The sequence below is a fragment of the Cyanistes caeruleus genome, chromosome 6 (genome assembly GCF_971803275.1).
Source record: "Cyanistes caeruleus chromosome 6, bCyaCae1.hap1.1, whole genome shotgun sequence".
NCBI classification, from domain to species: Eukaryota; Metazoa; Chordata; class Aves; order Passeriformes; family Paridae; genus Cyanistes; species Cyanistes caeruleus.
Window position 1 is genome coordinate 7,793,413 of NC_141706.1, and position 16,338 is coordinate 7,809,750.

The 16,338-nt window shown below is 36.2% G+C and overlaps 1 protein-coding gene across 2 annotated transcripts in view; it reads left to right on the forward strand.

Moving 5' to 3' along the window:
- PDE3B (phosphodiesterase 3B) overlaps nucleotides 1-16,338 on the forward strand; it is an 81,313-nt gene that overhangs the window by 51,067 nt on the left and 13,908 nt on the right. The window contains exons 2-4 of one of the 2 annotated variants that reach the window (XM_086895417.1): nucleotides 11,195-11,245; nucleotides 11,898-12,143; nucleotides 14,976-15,124. In XM_086895417.1, coding sequence (XP_086751543.1) covers nucleotides 11,195-11,245; nucleotides 11,898-12,143; nucleotides 14,976-15,124 — 446 coding nt within the window. The remainder of the gene's footprint in view (nucleotides 1-11,194; nucleotides 11,246-11,897; nucleotides 12,144-14,975; nucleotides 15,125-16,338) is intronic. The other variant, XM_086895418.1, reaches the window with a different exon arrangement.

Here is a 16,338-nt window from a genome sequence, read left to right on the forward strand (position 1 = left end):
TACAAGACATAGTTTGTGATTGGTTTTAGCACAATATATTCCTTCAAAGGTTCCTAGAATAAAATCTTATCTTACATTAATGACTAAATACTTGATTATTTGTTTTGTCCAGACATTCTTCTACTTTCATTTGTATGTGATTTACAGGAGTGTTTGATTAGAATCAATTTTTGGTCATCATAAGTTAACTTATATGTTAAAAACACTCAGAGAAAAAATTCTAATTGCTTCATATCAGTTTAAATTTAGTAATGAAATGCTTTAAAAGTAATTTTTGTGTGTATTAATTTGAGAGTAAAATTATAATTCCTGAAATGGGTAAAATGTTTGTTTTTAAAGCATGAGGTGCCTATCTTTCAGTTTAAAACCTTCAAGCTATATAAATATTTACCTTTTTAATAAAGATTATGAGGTTTTGGGGATTTTTGATTTTTTATTGAATGGCAAATTACAGTGGTCTGATAAGTTTTGTCAAAGCTTTCCTGCTTGTCTCTCTGGGACAGTTTTTCTCTAGTCAGATATTGCTGGGAGTCTTGGCATCCCATTGTTTTTCTATGGTTAAAATTCTTGGTATTTTCCCCTTTTCTGCTTTAGAGAAAGTAAATCAAAACATATGCAAGTTCTATGAGATTCTAGTCGAGAGATGAATTTGTTGATAAGAACATAGAATTAATTGCAGATGAGTGTAGGCTCCTTTTTTTTTTTAGATTCATCTTCCTAGTAACTATTTTGAAAGCACAGTCTGAAAGAGATTTCATAGCAAACACATTAAACTGTTAAAAAAAGGCTGAGAAATGAAAAAATTAGTGTTTTTCCCCAAGGAAAGTTCCTTTGCATGCATTTATAAAATTTGATGGATTTATTGGGCATGCTACGCTGCAACTTTATTGTAAGTAATACTTGTCCCAAATGGCAAATTATATTCTCACTGCCAATGTTACTCTCTGTAGATGTTTATGTAACTTTCACTATTGTGATGATTTTGCTAAAAATGTCTTGCAGTTTAAAAGAAGATTCCAATGCTTTTCTGCCTGTACAGAAAAAACTGGCAAGCTCTCCTTGTTATCTTGCAGTCACGGGAAGACACTTGACCCATCTTGACCTCTTTCTTTCTTATTAGTTTCTCCATCTGAGTCATGCTACCAAAATGAAAGAAAAAAAAAAAAAAAAGAAGGATTTTGTTGAGTCTGGGTATTCATAAGATGCTTATTCTTTTGGAGGGGAGTGGGAGGTTTGGGTCATGATTTTACTCATCAAAATCATAAGATACATTATAGAAATAAAAGTTTGATTTTTTTTTAATTTTCTTTTAATGGAGGGGAGGTTGGATTAGGATTTCACTCATCAAAATTGTGGGCAAACTTACAGAAACAAAACTAGGGAACAAGTCGGCATCACTTTTTTTCACAGCTTTTTTTGTGCTAGGCTTTGATTTGATGGTATTTAGAAACTTCTGCAAAAAGAATGTTGTAGGTAACTAACTTGTGCCCTGCAAATAGGGCAGCAAAGTAGCTTAGAGAGTAAATCAAAACAATGGAATGGAATGGAAAAAGGCTTTTGGATGCAATATTCCACTACCTCTGTGTGTAGTAGGTTGCACAGTTATGTCTTCAAGTGTGTGAGAGTCCTGTGATAGTTGAAACAGCAGAACAAAACATAATACATAAAAAAACCAGTGAAGAAAAGAACCTCTGATTTAGGAAATTTTGATTGTGGGACAGAGATGATTCTTCTTTCCTGGAAGTGCACCTTTAGTTACCACATTAGCAGAATGTGAAATTTACCTACGTAAAGGGGATCACATTAAGAAGGACGTGCTACTAAAACTTATTAAGCCCACAGTATTTCACAATGGCTTCTGGAGTATGAGGCTGGTTGGGATCCTTTTTTCCTCTTTTAGCTGAAATCTGAGCCCGTTCATCCCTCAGTCTTTTCACAGAGAACTGCCTCACCAGATTAGTAAATGGTAACCAGGACCAGAGGGGTCTGACTGCCTTTTTTCTGTGATGAACTGATCATGAGGCAAGGTGCAATGATGCTTGTGACCCTCCCACACCGCTGGTGGTAATCTCTTTGTTCACTCTGCACATGCAAGATAAACAAATATCTGTGCAAGGCTTGCATTTTGGGAAGAAAAGTGGATTTTCCCAAGTCATTTTTTTTTTAAGTTAGTCCTCGCCTAATCCTACAACAAGTGGGAAAGCATCATGGTTGTTTATTTTTCATTTAGAACAGCATCACAAAGTTACTATGCAGGAAAAAAAGAATCTGCTTTTTTTCAGATCTGCTGTCATTTGATTCTTTTCTCAGCTGCTTACAAAGCTGCCAATTAAAGTACTACTTACCATGAATACATTAGAGAAAAGTAAATTGGCACTTTCCGTAGAATGCAGCAATTTGCATTCCCCTCTCTTTCTGAGAGCAATCTGTATTACATTCTTCAGAGTTTCAATATGTTTCTCCCCCTAAGAGATATCATCTTGTATTTCCTGGCACTTCAACCAGAAGCTTGTCCATTAAGATAATTTTCCTTAATACTGATTTAACTTTCATTAATGTATTTGCTCTTGTAATCAGCCTCATAATTATATTCTCATCTGTTTTTAAATTGTTGCTTTTAAGTCTTTAGCTTGAGCAACTGAGAATGGAGTCAGTTCAGCCCCAGTGTATAACTTCCAACCAAAGCACTGCAGCAATATTTGCTTTCCTTTATGACATAATATCTTCTTTGGCGTCTTGACCAGCTTCTTTCAGCTTACTTCTCTAACTCCAGTCCCTGTAAAATTTCTTTTTGGGTCACCCTCGAGTCATTGAAAGAAAACAACACTCATTGTGTAAAGCCTGTACCCTGTGGCAATTTTGTAAATAAAACCCCCTATGACAGCAATTAACACAATCAAATGAAAATTTGTTGTGCTGAAGGTGCTGTGTCTCTGAAGTAGCCTGAGGGATATGAAAATGCAGCCTCATAGTCTGAAAAAATTTGTCTTGTGCCTGAAGTCAGCTGTGGAACAGCTCAAAGCTTTTGCAAAAACAAATTGTTCAGTGGGTGAACTGCATGAAAGTGCTGCTGGTTGTTTGCTTCCTCGCCGTACAACAGACCCAGAATGAAAGGGAACCTTGCAAAATCTGCAGCTGGCTGGTGAAATGCCTTTGTGTGTGGTGTTGGATCTGTCAGAATGTTGTGTTAGGTCTGAGAAAGACAAAGGCAAAAAATCCACTGACTTCTGTAAAATACATGCAATGTGTGCTGTAACATATGGCTTCTCTGTGTTGATGTTTACTTGAGAACATCCTTGAGGTGGCTGCCGTGGCTGATGACAGGATACTGGACTAGATGATCATTTGGTTTAATCTATCTGATGCTAACCATTCTCAGATTCATGGCAATTTTTGACTGAGAGAGTTGAACAATTTCATTTTATGCTTCTTGTTTTAGAGAGGGAGTGGGGAGAGAGGAAAATATAAGTATTTTTATACATATGTATGAGACTTTAAAGAGAAAATTTAAGAGAAATTAAAGAGAAATTAAGAGAATTAGAGAAATAAATTATTAGAGATAATTTAAAGATAGATAAATTAGAGATAAATTATAAACTAGAGAATTAAGAGAATTAAAGAGAAAATTTTGTGAAAAATTCAGTCTGCTTCTTTTTCAGCTCAATTCTGAAAAAACTCACTTGTGTCCATATGGAATAGTTTCACTTTGTTGAAAAGAAAAAATCCAAGATTCATACCTGTACTTCAGGGGAATAGGTGGAAAAACAGCAATTGATTGAATAAATGTAAGTCATAAGAAGGAGAAATCAGTTCATCTCTAAGTGTTTTTAGTTAAGTTTCGTTAAGATGCACTAAGAATACATCACCATGCAGTGAAATATTTCAGCATAAGATTTTTGCACATCCTTCTATTGAAGGAAGATAAAATGCGAGGTTGTTCCCTGTGTCTCTTCCAACATGATGCATTAACAGCGTGTCAACACAGCAGTAAAGGCTTTTACTGTGTATAATTATGAAATAATGCCAATAGGTAAATGGGAAAAGGATGTTTGGGGAGCAATTTCTAGATCTTGCTTTCTGCAAAATAAAAACCACTTTAGAAAAAAAAAAAAAAAAAAAAAAAGAAAGAAAAAGGAAGGGCTTTGGGTTTTGGATGACAGTAAAAGTGGTGCAGAATGCCAGAACACCAAAGCACCGGAGCAGAGCAGTAATCCACCTAGCACTATTGCTTTCCTTTGATGCTGATTAGAACCACATGCTCCAAAGGAAAATGCTTATAATGGGCAATTAAAGAATCTGCACATAGCAGGCTTTTTCTTTTTTTTTTTTTTTTTTTGCCTCTGCCCTCCCTCCCCCAGTTGCCATAAATTACTGGTTGGCCTTTACTCTGACGTGCAAGTCTGACAAAACCTAGAAGGAACAGGAAATGACCTAAGTGTGGTTTTAGACAGTTTTTTTTTTTTTCATTACCTACATAATAAGAAAGAAACCCTCTACTTTCTACTTTTTAGAACCTTTTTGAAACATTTAAAGATTGTAAAAATATATATATGAAAGAAGATCAGATCAAATAAAACAGGCAATAAGAACTGAGAACTTTTTGCAGCACACAAAGTAGATGCTGTCCTGATGATACTCCTGGGTACAAAAGCAGAAGTAGCATGTCTTGTTAAAAACAACCAAATGAAACAAACATGTAAAAAAAGAAACAAAACCCCAGCCAAACAAAAAAAAATATTTTTCTGCTTGCAAGGAGTAGTATTAGTTGTAAGAATAAGCTTGCTGAAGGCTTCTTTGAAACTTTAGCATACACTGGAGCATTTTTGCTCTGTTTTTGTATTGGTGCTGAGGGCAAAGTCACTGAAAATAGTAATTAAGCTTGTGAAAACTCTAAAGTAACTTATTAAAGTTTACTTACGTACAGTTCTTGTCAAAGATTTGTATTTGCAGGGAAGATCAGGATACTGTGGAGTCTGCTGGAAACGTTATGGTGGCGAGACACCTGCACATTCCAGTGTTGTTCTTATGTGTCCAGCCAAATATATTGCAGGTACTGTTCAGTGTAGAGAAGAGTGGTAATTAAAGCAATTAAGAAGAAGCAAATCTCTTTTCATTGAAGGAAGATTTTAGGGCTCTTAAAAAAAGAAAAAGTAATGTCTTTCATACAAGTGTGCAGCAGAGTCAACAACTGAGTCGTTGGATAGGGGATGTGACTGTTTCCATCAGGATGTGTGTCCAAACCTCAGAACCATGAAAGCACACACAGCTTCTGTTCAAAGATTGTGGCTATCTGCAGGCTTCACAACCCACTGGCCATTTTACAACCTTGGATAAATAAATTGTGTATAGAGTCAGGAAGTGATAAGTATTTGGGTTCCAAAAATACCCTGGTTTTTTTTTTTTTTCCTCCTCCATTTATTTTCATGGGAAGGCTTAGGGAATGGAGAAATACCATCATGATTCTGAATGCCCAGGGTATGGTACCAAGGGCTGTATTTTGCCTTGATCACAACAATCTACTCAAGTGGCTGCTGTTTTGGCCTGCAAGATTTCACAACACCACGTTGTCTTTGTTATCTAAAAAATGCTGCCTCTACCTTGAGAGTCATTCTTTGGTTGCATCACCGTTAGTTCATACTGGATACAACTTTACTTAATAACATACTGATTTTCAACACCTGCCTTTCCTACAGAGAGGGAAAAGACCTCTAATAATAAATAAGACCCCTAAGACTAGCAGGTTGTATACTGCTCTGGATTTGGGTTTATTTTTTTTTTTTTCATTAAATTACATGAATAAAAAATGGTAGTTGATTGTAAGCTGCTACAAAAGACTAATCTAGAAATAAAAGCAATGGATCAATCTTGTTTGAAAGGCAGTCATGGAAAGAAACGGGTATGTAACGCAACCTTTTTCATATTTTACAATAAATTTATTTCTCATCTAGTTGTAGAATTTGGCTTTTGAATGAGGTGATTTTTTCGCAGAGTTGATTTCTGAATCAAGTTGCTGTGGTGTTGGTTTCATTGTTTAGTTAATTCTATGCTTGGTTGCTATGGAAATACTTATTTACGGAGCTAATGCCTAATGGTGTCAAACAGATGCTACTGGCAACTAGGAATCCTTTATATTTGATCAGTGAAAGACTCAGTCAGAAGTAGAAACTCAATTTTGTGCTCATTTTTCTCCATTAAAATTTTGGAGAGTGGAATGGATGTTCTCAAATAGGACAAGTTTTCTTTTCTTTACAAGCATGAAAGCACACATTGAATCCCCTAAAAAGTATCAGTGAAACTAAATCCTGTTTTAGGTTTAGGGAATCATATAGCAGTGATACAAATTTTAACATTGTGTGTGGCCTTAGACAAGTGTGCACGTTTCAGCTTGGGGAATGGAGAATACTGTTGGTTATATTCAACTTTTAAAATTGAGTTTTAGATTTCTAAAGCTCTGAAATACTTTGTTGTTGTTTGTTTTGTAGCAGTTATCTAGTCAAATGTATTTTGAGTTTAAGATGAATTTTTTTTTAAAAGGCTTAAAAATGCTTCGTATACTTTGATGGTAGTTTCAGTGGTAATAATAGTATAGTAATTTTCAGCTTGACAAAAATAAAATCTGTAATCTTTTATCATGCTTAAGCCTTTGGAAATTGAAAATACTCGTCTGACAGGTCTTTAGACCAATGGAGTTGTGGTATTTGTATAAAGAAGATCTAAAAAACCTCCACCTTCCATGGCATCAACTCTTCTGAGAGACTCATCCATTCCAGGCCCTGGGACCGCTGGGTGTCCTGCCATAGGAAAGATAACCTTCTCTATGGAAAAGTAATTAAAAACAAAACAAAGCAAAACCCCCTGAAGCCCTGCTGCTTTGCTTTGATTCTCTTCTGACATTTCTCATCTGGTTTTAGTTTACTTAGACTGTAAACTTCTCAGAGGAGCACTTACTGCCTTTTATTTTGTGAAAAGTCAGCGTTGCCTTGCTGCTGGAGCTGGAAGCTGCTTTAGGGGAGGCCTCTGTTACTGTTACCTCGTTATTTTTTAAACGTGTTTCTGATGTTGTTAACAACGTGTGCTTTGCCCAAGTGATGGTTGTGTTGGTATTCTAGAGTTAGGTAGCGTGGGAACTCTGCAATACATGGAAATATTGTTTTTATTGTTAGAGAAAGCATAGGACTGATGCCCACTGTCAATTTTTCTGCAAATATCCACTAAGTGACGGGTATTTAAGGTCTCCTGATCTGACTGAACACACCACAGAATAGAGTGTTCATTTTTAGCCCTGTAATAAACTTATTCTCAGTGAGGCAAATTCCTTCTCATGAGGCTCTTAGTCTGTTTTGAGTGACAAGTTTCAGCTTGACCTTTGCTGGCTGATGATGGCCAAATTGGGAAAAGTCACTTGTACTTAAAGGGGTTCTGTAGGCTAGCTTGTCTTCTTTTAACCATGTTGAAATTTATTTCAGAGGCTAAATAAATTCAATTATTGTAGTTAAAAGTTATACAGATCCCGACTGTTACAGAACAAGGCATGGTGTATGTGTGGATTTTTGTTTTGGTTAGGTGGGTTTTTTTCTATTTGAAGCTGTTTTCTGTTGAAGCTGTCCTTCAAACCCCTGGTCAGCTTGTCAGGCAATTCCATAAAGCCAGGAAAGGTGTTCATGGCTCTCTGGATAAACTGGGAAGACTCTGGGGTTGGAGCCAGGCTGGTATGAGAACTTCTCCTCCAGTGTGGCTGGTAATTTCCTACACACATTTCTGCTGGGAATGGCTATAGATTTGCCACCTTTCAGAAGTTCATCTGCAATATCAGAGCCCACTGAAGTTTGATTTTCCCAGAGGAGCTCTGAAACGTGCGATTGCTGCGATGTTGCCGCTGACGATGGACGCTCAAAGCCAAAGTGTGTGAGTTACTAAGCAGAGGAGTAAGTTGCAGCTTGGAACTTTTATGACTCAAGCCCATCCTAGATAAGGTGTTTCTTGATGGAGGAGGTGAGGGAAGAACGTTATGTGCAATGGATTACAAAATCTTAGTATTACAGAGTACAGATCTTTCTGCAACAAGTCTCATGGTTGCAAAATCAGGAATTGCTGGGGCTCTGCTGAAGACCTATTTTAAGGTCTCTTGGTCTGCTCGCAGTAGGTCAAAATAAACGGTGTCATTTCACTCCTGTTGTAAGATTAGCAAGACTCTGGCAATACTTTGTAACTTTTGTTGATGCACAGCAATGAAATAAAAGTTCGACTGCTAAGCTCTCAACAAAAAAAATAATGCCAGAAATTCAGCTTGTTTAGTATTCCAGATTTAACTTGCAAGGCATGGATTTAAGCTACTAAAACTAAGTCTGGTAGGTAGTGGGAGAATGAGTAAAATTTTCTTAGTGCTAAGGAGAAAATTCTTGTTTAAACAGAGAAATGAAATTTATCAGCTGCCAACCTTTAAAATCGTCAACCTCCTTGTCTTTCAAACCGTGGCAGTTCTGCAGAAGGTGTGTTAAGGAATATCCCGAAATTGTTTTTGTGGGGGAGGCTTTCTGGATTTTGAGTGCCATCTTGTGGTGCATTTTAAGGAGAGGTAACCCCCCTGTCACTGCTCACCTGCCAGGGTTTGCTCAGTGGAGAGATGTACCGAGCAGGATTTACCATGGAAAAACATTCATTGCTTACAGGTCTGCATTTTTTTTTTTTTCCAGTCGTGCTTAACAGCAGAGATTGCTACTTTTCACCAGTTGCTTTTAATTACTTGGTCATGTGGCAGGTGGAATGACCCCCGAAAATGTGACAGGCTGTGGTAGCTTGCCAGCTGCGTTAATATACTGCCTTGTCTTATCTCAGGAGACAGGGCTTCTAATTAATGGTGATATATAATGAATTAAAGAAAAATCTGATAGCAAAGTACATGTCAACTGATGTTCTATTCATTTCAAAACTGCTTTAGTTCCTTTGCTGTAAAATTGGTATCAGTGGAGAAGTTTAAATCTTCTGGTTTAAAGGACAACAGAAAATTTTCAGTGACGAGTCCAAGCTGTGAAATTTTTCATTTAAATAAAACTCTGCATAAAATGATGCCCCACCATTCAAAATATCAAACAATTATTTGCACTGAAAGTAAGACTGGAATATTTTTTCTGCCTTGTGTTTACTGGGTGAGCATGGATCACAAGAACCTATTTACCATAGCAGGGCTAAAACCAAAAGGAAGATTTTGAACCTTTTTAGTCACAAAGATTGGCCCCCAAAATTATAGCTTATGTGAGCATGTGTATGTGCCTTAAAGGATGAATAAAGGAGTTGAATAAATGGTTTGGTTCAGAAGTTTTCTAGAGGAAGACATTTTTTGGTTTGGTTTCCTGTTTTTTAGTTGCAGGGTTTTTTAAATTATTATTGTGAGCCAATTTATAGCAAATAAATAAAATTAGCTAACATACCCAAATATTTAAAATAAAAATAAATTTCTCTAAGAGAGAAACCTCTTTTCTGTCCCCCAATGGAGGCTGCAAGATTAGGAGGGAGCTGACGCAACTGTGTGGCCCATTAGTATCAAAGGTTACTAACACAACTAACAAAACCCATGTGGACAGCTGATCTTTGCTGCTGATTGAGGCAAAAGTTAATGAAGCAGATTAATGTGGTCTCTGTGTGCGAGGACAGAATGAAACCAAAAGATTTTCTGATGTTCAATACAGTAAAGAAACGTCAATCTAGAAAGAGAAGCTTCACAGTGAAGAAAATTTAATAAAACCGCTCAAACAAACAAATGAAAAAAAAAACCCAACGCAATTTGGCAAGATATTGCTAAAACCAAATACATCATGGCAAAATGGGTATGGCCAGAGAAGCTTGGTCATTATCTTACTGTTTGTCAGTTAAAAAAAAAGACATGGTACCTAGATTATTAATTTTAAAAATCCCCCAAACTCTCAAATACCTAAATTCTTAATTCTTGCTTTTGATCTGCTTGCTTTACCCAGTGTGAATTTCTGATAGAGCACATGCTCATGAGTAGAACTCCTCAGTTTTCCTTGCAGGTGGATGTCACAGCTGTTAACTTTAACCATGGTTTAGTGACATCTCTGTGAAGATAACTGAGAGAAAAGGAGGCTTCAAGCGCCTCCCTTGCCTGAGAGCTGCTGACACGTCCCCGCCTGTGTTTCCTTTTGGACACTTTCTGCACCTTCCTCTGGACAAGAGCCAGACTGGAACATTGTGTTTTCTCCATGGAGGTGCTGTTAGTCCCAGAGGAGCAAAAACATACCTAGTTCTCACCTATAAAAATAAGCAGAGGAGCTTCCAGGATTGCAAAACATGAATTATCGAATGGGGTATTGGCATGTTATTTGTGCACTGTAGCTGTGTCAGAGAGTGAATAGCTACGTTTAATTTGTGAATGCACATTTTGCAAATGGATTAATTTATCAGAGAATAATTAGAATCCGTCGAGAAGTCATGAAGGCTGAAAGCTTTTGAAACAGAGCAGACATCTGAATTTCATTCCTTGTATGTTGTTTTCATTTTTTTGTCAGTATAGAAGACAAATTAAGTGAGTGTTGTTGACGTACTTGAAGCTGATAGCATCTTCAGATTGTGTTGCTGACGTTCTTTTGTGGGTTTGGTGGGTTTAGTGAGGTTATTCAGAACGTGGGGCTTTGTAGCCACGTTCAAGGAAAGCCTAACAAAACCTCCTGCAAGAAAATGTTCTTTTAAACACCAGTTCTTAACCCCTCTTTGGACACAATTTTTCCCCCTTTAGAAGTACATGATTTAATATAATGCCTTCTTCACTGCATTTACAAAAATTTCTTCTGTTTGAATGATTCTGGAAAAAAAATTATATATTTTGGAGGTTTTAGGCTAGATTTGCTTTTGTAGGTTGAAGTGACCAGGAGCAGGAAGGCACCATCAGCACCACATTTAATGTGCATGTTGAATGATTTATAAGCAATCTAAAAATATTGAGATAAGGCCATATTATTCTGTCATCACAATATCTCTGTTACATGCAATTTCTTTAAACTTTTCTTCAGGGCTCTTGCTGGGTAGCATTAACTGAGAATATGGCCCAAATTATATATGAAAAAATCAAAGGAGAAACATTTCTTCCTGCATTACATAATCAAAATTTAAGCCATTGCTGTTTTTCAACATTAGCACATTGCCTATTAATATTTTCTTTTTTTTTTTTTAATCTTTACAGATGATACTTTGGGATTGGGATTTGAAACAATGGTGCAAGCCCTATTATCAGGTCAGTATATTATGATTTTAATAGGGGGGTTTTTTGTGAGATGTGGCTGAGTACAGAGTTCAAAACTGTCAAGTTGTTCAAAACTGTTCAAACTGTCAAATTTCAGTTTTTCTGTTGATGCTCTATTTGCCTAATTTTCCCCTCTTTCTCTTGTATTGTAGTAAGCTCTTCTTATTCCTGATCAGAGAATTATGCAAAATTAAAATTAATCACTTTTGTTTGGCCAGTTTTTTAAAATTATTTCTTTCAGTAGAATGAGGGTTAATAACAGTTATGAGGTTGTGGAAATTGTGCCTCTGTCAAGGGCTCTAACAGTTTGACTGCCAAAATTTGTTGATATTGTTGGAAGAGAAAGAATACTAAGTTTAATGTTGAGACAAAGTATTGAAAATTGAGATTAAAAAAATTGCCAACAGATTTCAAATAGAGACAAACTGAAAGCTAGTGTTGAATTGTGAATTACTTTTTACTGTGTGACAAAAACCTGCAGACACTGCTGTCTGAAAACACATTTTCTTTAAAAGAAATTACGTCACACTGATTTTTAAAACTTACTTTTGTTAAATTTGCAATGCATAGGATATTTGAAAGAAAGAACACCATGAAGTGTTTTGACAGGTTAATAAGTTTGCAACATTTCCATCTATTCCAGAGTGCTGGCAGTGGGAATGGAGTTGATCTCTCTGTTCTGAACGAGGCTCGGAACATGCTCACGGAGCTGCTGAGCGACCCATGCCTCCCACCACATGTGATCTCTTCCCTTCGAAGCATTAACAGCCTCATTGGTGCTTTCTCAGGAGCATGCAGGCCAAAGGCCAGCCCATTCACACCATTTCCTGGCTTCTTCCCCTGCCCTGAAATAGAGGATCCTGCTGAGAAAGACCGCAAGCTGCTCAAGGTCAAATGGTTTTTATTTTCATTCATGTGTGTGTCGCCATTAAAAAAAAAAACAAGAAAAAATAAACAAACAAAAAAAAAAACAAACCAAAAATAAAACCAAAAAAACCCAACAACAAAAAAAAACACAAGAAAAAAAATAGATAAAGGAAAGTTAATCTAGTGAGAATCTCCTGCATCCATAGCAGGTTCTCTACTGAGTACCCATGGACGATGTTTAAGGTCGGAAGGGAGCAGCTGTGAAAACTCATTGAATGCAATGGAGATAGGAAATAAATGCAAATTCAAGTGGTTGATGGACAGACAGGTACAAGCACTGGTCTGCACCCTGACCACATCATTCCTCACAGTAACAGCAAATATAAACTGAAGATGTCATAGTCTCATGACACGGGACAAACAAGGCTGTTCTTGATTCTTCCACATTCTTTATCTAACCATTACTGTCAGCGTGGCTTTTTCACTGACCTTTTTTCCCCAAGAAATATACTCTTGGGAACCACAAGCCAGCCATCATACAGAAGCAAATCAGCTATGTAGAAGGAAAAATATCCCTTCTTTTTCTTCAGCAAATCACTTTGTGAGACCAGTGTAAGATCTACTGTCACTTCTCCATTGCTCAGGGTTAATAAGTGAAAGCAAGAGTGTAGTTACTATATGAAATGCTGAGAAATGTGGTGGAAAAAAAAAAAATTAAATTTACAATGTAGAAACTCAGCTGCAGAGCACCAGAACCAATAATTCCAGCTCAGTATTGACAGCTTGAGGCTGCTCTGGCACATGCCCTGTAGTTGTTTACATTTCCAGGAAGTGGGCAACCTGGCCCAAACTGATCATCCTGCTGGCTTAGTATTCTGGAGCCTGTTTCAGCCTGTGAAATGTCTGTTTGGAACCATATTTTTGGGGGAAAAACTCGGTGTCTGCAGGTTATTCTAGGGAAGATCCTGCAGAACCACTGCGGTATGAAATTCCTTGTGAAGTCACATGGATACCTGCAGAAATCCTGGCAGGAATCTCAGTCATTCAGCATGTTTTTCTTTGGGGATTTCTCTAAAAGCTGCTAAGGGTTGGCCTACCTTTTGATTTTTAAAATTTCTTTATAGCTAGTCAAAATGGTGTGAAGTGAAAAATATTCATTGCCAGAGAGCAGTTATAAAGAGTATGTGAGATTGAAATATTACGGTTTTTCACAGCTATTCTCTTTTTCTCCTTCCTAAAAAGTAACTTTTTCCTCAAGTTTTGGGGATTTTCTGTATAGAAATTTGCCTAGTGCTTGCCACAGTCATTCAAGAATTGTTTGGCTTTGGTATATGTTTAAGAGTAAGCCCACATATTTCCCCTTATGAATGTGACTACAGGAGAAAGATTTCTTTTGCTTTTAAAAACCAGGTAAGTGAGCAAAAATTCCAGGTTATAACACAGCAAATAAAATATTATGAAAGTATTTCTTCAAAATGGATGATCTTGAAAGGTTCCTATTATTCTTTCCCTGATTTTCAATATAAAAGGTCTCCTCCATATTTTTTTTTTTCTTGTGGATGATGTACATCTTTATGACTGGCTTCCAAAGTGTGTTTAGTTATAATTTTGAAGTGGATTAGGGAGAACTGAAAGAGGACAGGGTTAGATTGGGTATTAGGCCAGGCTGGAAGGGGCTGTGAGCAATCTGCTCCAGGGAAGGGTGTCCCTGTCCACAGCAGGGTGGGGTGGGACTGGAGGATCCTTCAGGTCCCTTCCAACACAAACCATTCTATGGTTCAGTGATGAGCTGCCTGCTCTTCCTTTCCTAGGAAAGGAATTAACAACAAGGAACAGAATGTAACTGAAACTGGGCTTCAGACCGTGGGCTAGTCATAACTGGTTATCTGATGCTAGCCCTTCCCCTTGGGCTACTTGGAAGTGTGAATTGCCCAGTATTCAGGAAGAAAAATAATTAAATATGAGACAAAAATCACTGCGAGGCTGCTCTGCAACAGAAACACTTTCCACTTCCACCAGGACTGTCCTGAGAACTGTCCCCAGATTTCCTTGTGTGTGACAGTAGAATGTTGGCCAGCTGGGTGGATTTCTGCTGTTATTAACAGCCATGATTTTAGCAGATTTCACAGTCTGGGCAACTAAAAGTTGTCTAGGCAAACCCCTGAGTATGCACATCTACCTCCTGTCCTTGTTGTCCTTGGGAGATCCCCACCTGGTGTAAGATACCATAGCTGTAGTGAGGTACCACATCACATTTTGCTAGAAATATTAGCAATAAATAATAATTATTATTATTGTATTACTACTATTTTTAATATTTAAATTTTAAAATTCAAATATTTTAATTATGTTAACTCTTCATAGAAGAATAAACAATATTTATATGAAATAGAATTTTATATCATATTAATACCTATCTATTATTATTATTTTCTATACTATATAAATATATAATATATAATAATGATAATAATGTTAATTATAATATTGTTAATAATAATAATAATTATTGTATTACTACTATTTCTAATATTTAAATTTAAGAAATCAAATATTTTAATTATGTTAACTCATCATATAATAATAAACAATATTTATATGAAATAGAATTTTCTGTAATATTAATACCTATCTATTATTATTATTTTATATACTATATAAATATATAATATATAATAATGATAATAATGTTAATGATAATAATGTTAATAATAATGTTAATAATACTAATAATGTTAATAATGTTAATAATAATAATAATAATAATAATAATAATAATAATAATTCACTTATTTATAATATTTTAACTTCTGCTTTCACTTCCATGGATTTTAATCATGGTGAAATTACTCAGCAGGGATTGGGTAGTAGGAGCAGCCTGCCAACCCCACAGCTGAGGCGACCCTCAGGAGTTTCTGGCTTGTCACCTATAGAATCCACATCATCTAGATGGGAGCGCAGTAACGCTGGCAAGAGATCCCATCAGGAATACAACACACCAAGGTAAGCACTGAACAGCATTTTTTTAAGGGCACTAATAAGGCTGGAACTTGGCAGCAGAAGCATTTCATGTGAAGTCTTGTGAACTAAGTCTCCAAAATTCTGCCAGCATAAACTGGAGAAGTTAATTTTGTGCTATGGTTTGTAACTCTGGTTGATCTTAAGTAGAAATCAAGTCTTTCTGAGGCAAAATAGTGTGCTCTGTCATAAAAAGTAGGCCTTGATATAAGCTTGGGGAGGAAATGAAAAAAAGTCCAACATAGGTGATTGCAAAACAAACTAGTTTTGTCTCTAAACTTGTACTGACTTCCTTCTTCTTTTTCCTTTATTATATGTATCACTTGCCAACTTCCACATACCCACACATAAATAAAAAGGTGAGACAATTTTCTTGTGGTTGGCAGCCACTGTTGTGTGTATTATAAGGTTTATTATTCCTCCAGTCATCAAGCAAAGTGTAAGATATATTAAGGTCGAAATCTCTTCTCCACTTGTTAGTAAATATGGTGCAAATAGAGCTTTTATTCCTAGAATTAAGATGTCATTCTGATTTAGGATTAAAATGTTTTTTTTTTCTTTTTGTGTAATGTTTTATATTAGTGAAAATTCACACTTTTGATTTTATTTAAATGTATGAATGAGTGTGCCTTTGCTTCTGAAATCTGTAAAAATTGTGTGTGGTTTTTGTTTTCTTGTTTTGTTGGGTTTGTTTGTTTGGGGTTTTTGTTTGTTTGTTTGTTCTGGTTTTTTGTTTTGTTTGGGTTGGTTTTCTTTTAAATGGTTCTACATGGGTAATAAGGAAAGTATAACAGATGTATTTTTAAAAAAGAAAACATGGGTTATGCTCATAACTGGTAACTAGTAATAGTGGATTGAAGTTTATATACACACATCCAAGAATTTACTTATCAGTATTATATTTAATATTAAAGTGAACCACTTAAATAATTTGGCCCTTTCAGTGGTTTTCCCCCCTTGAATAAAATATGATCTTTAAGTGTTTACATTGTAAAACTTAATTGTGGCTTGTGCATGAAGTAGAATTGAAGATTCTAATCTGAGCAGTGGTAGTCCTTAGAAGATTATATTTTCATGCTGACTTGGTGTCTGGTGTCCCCTATTGCATCCACTGGAAATAACCAGGGACCAGAGAAATTGCTTTAATCGTAGCAACCGTGGGATTTCAGTTTGAGGCTCAGCCCTCCTGCTGCAGTCTC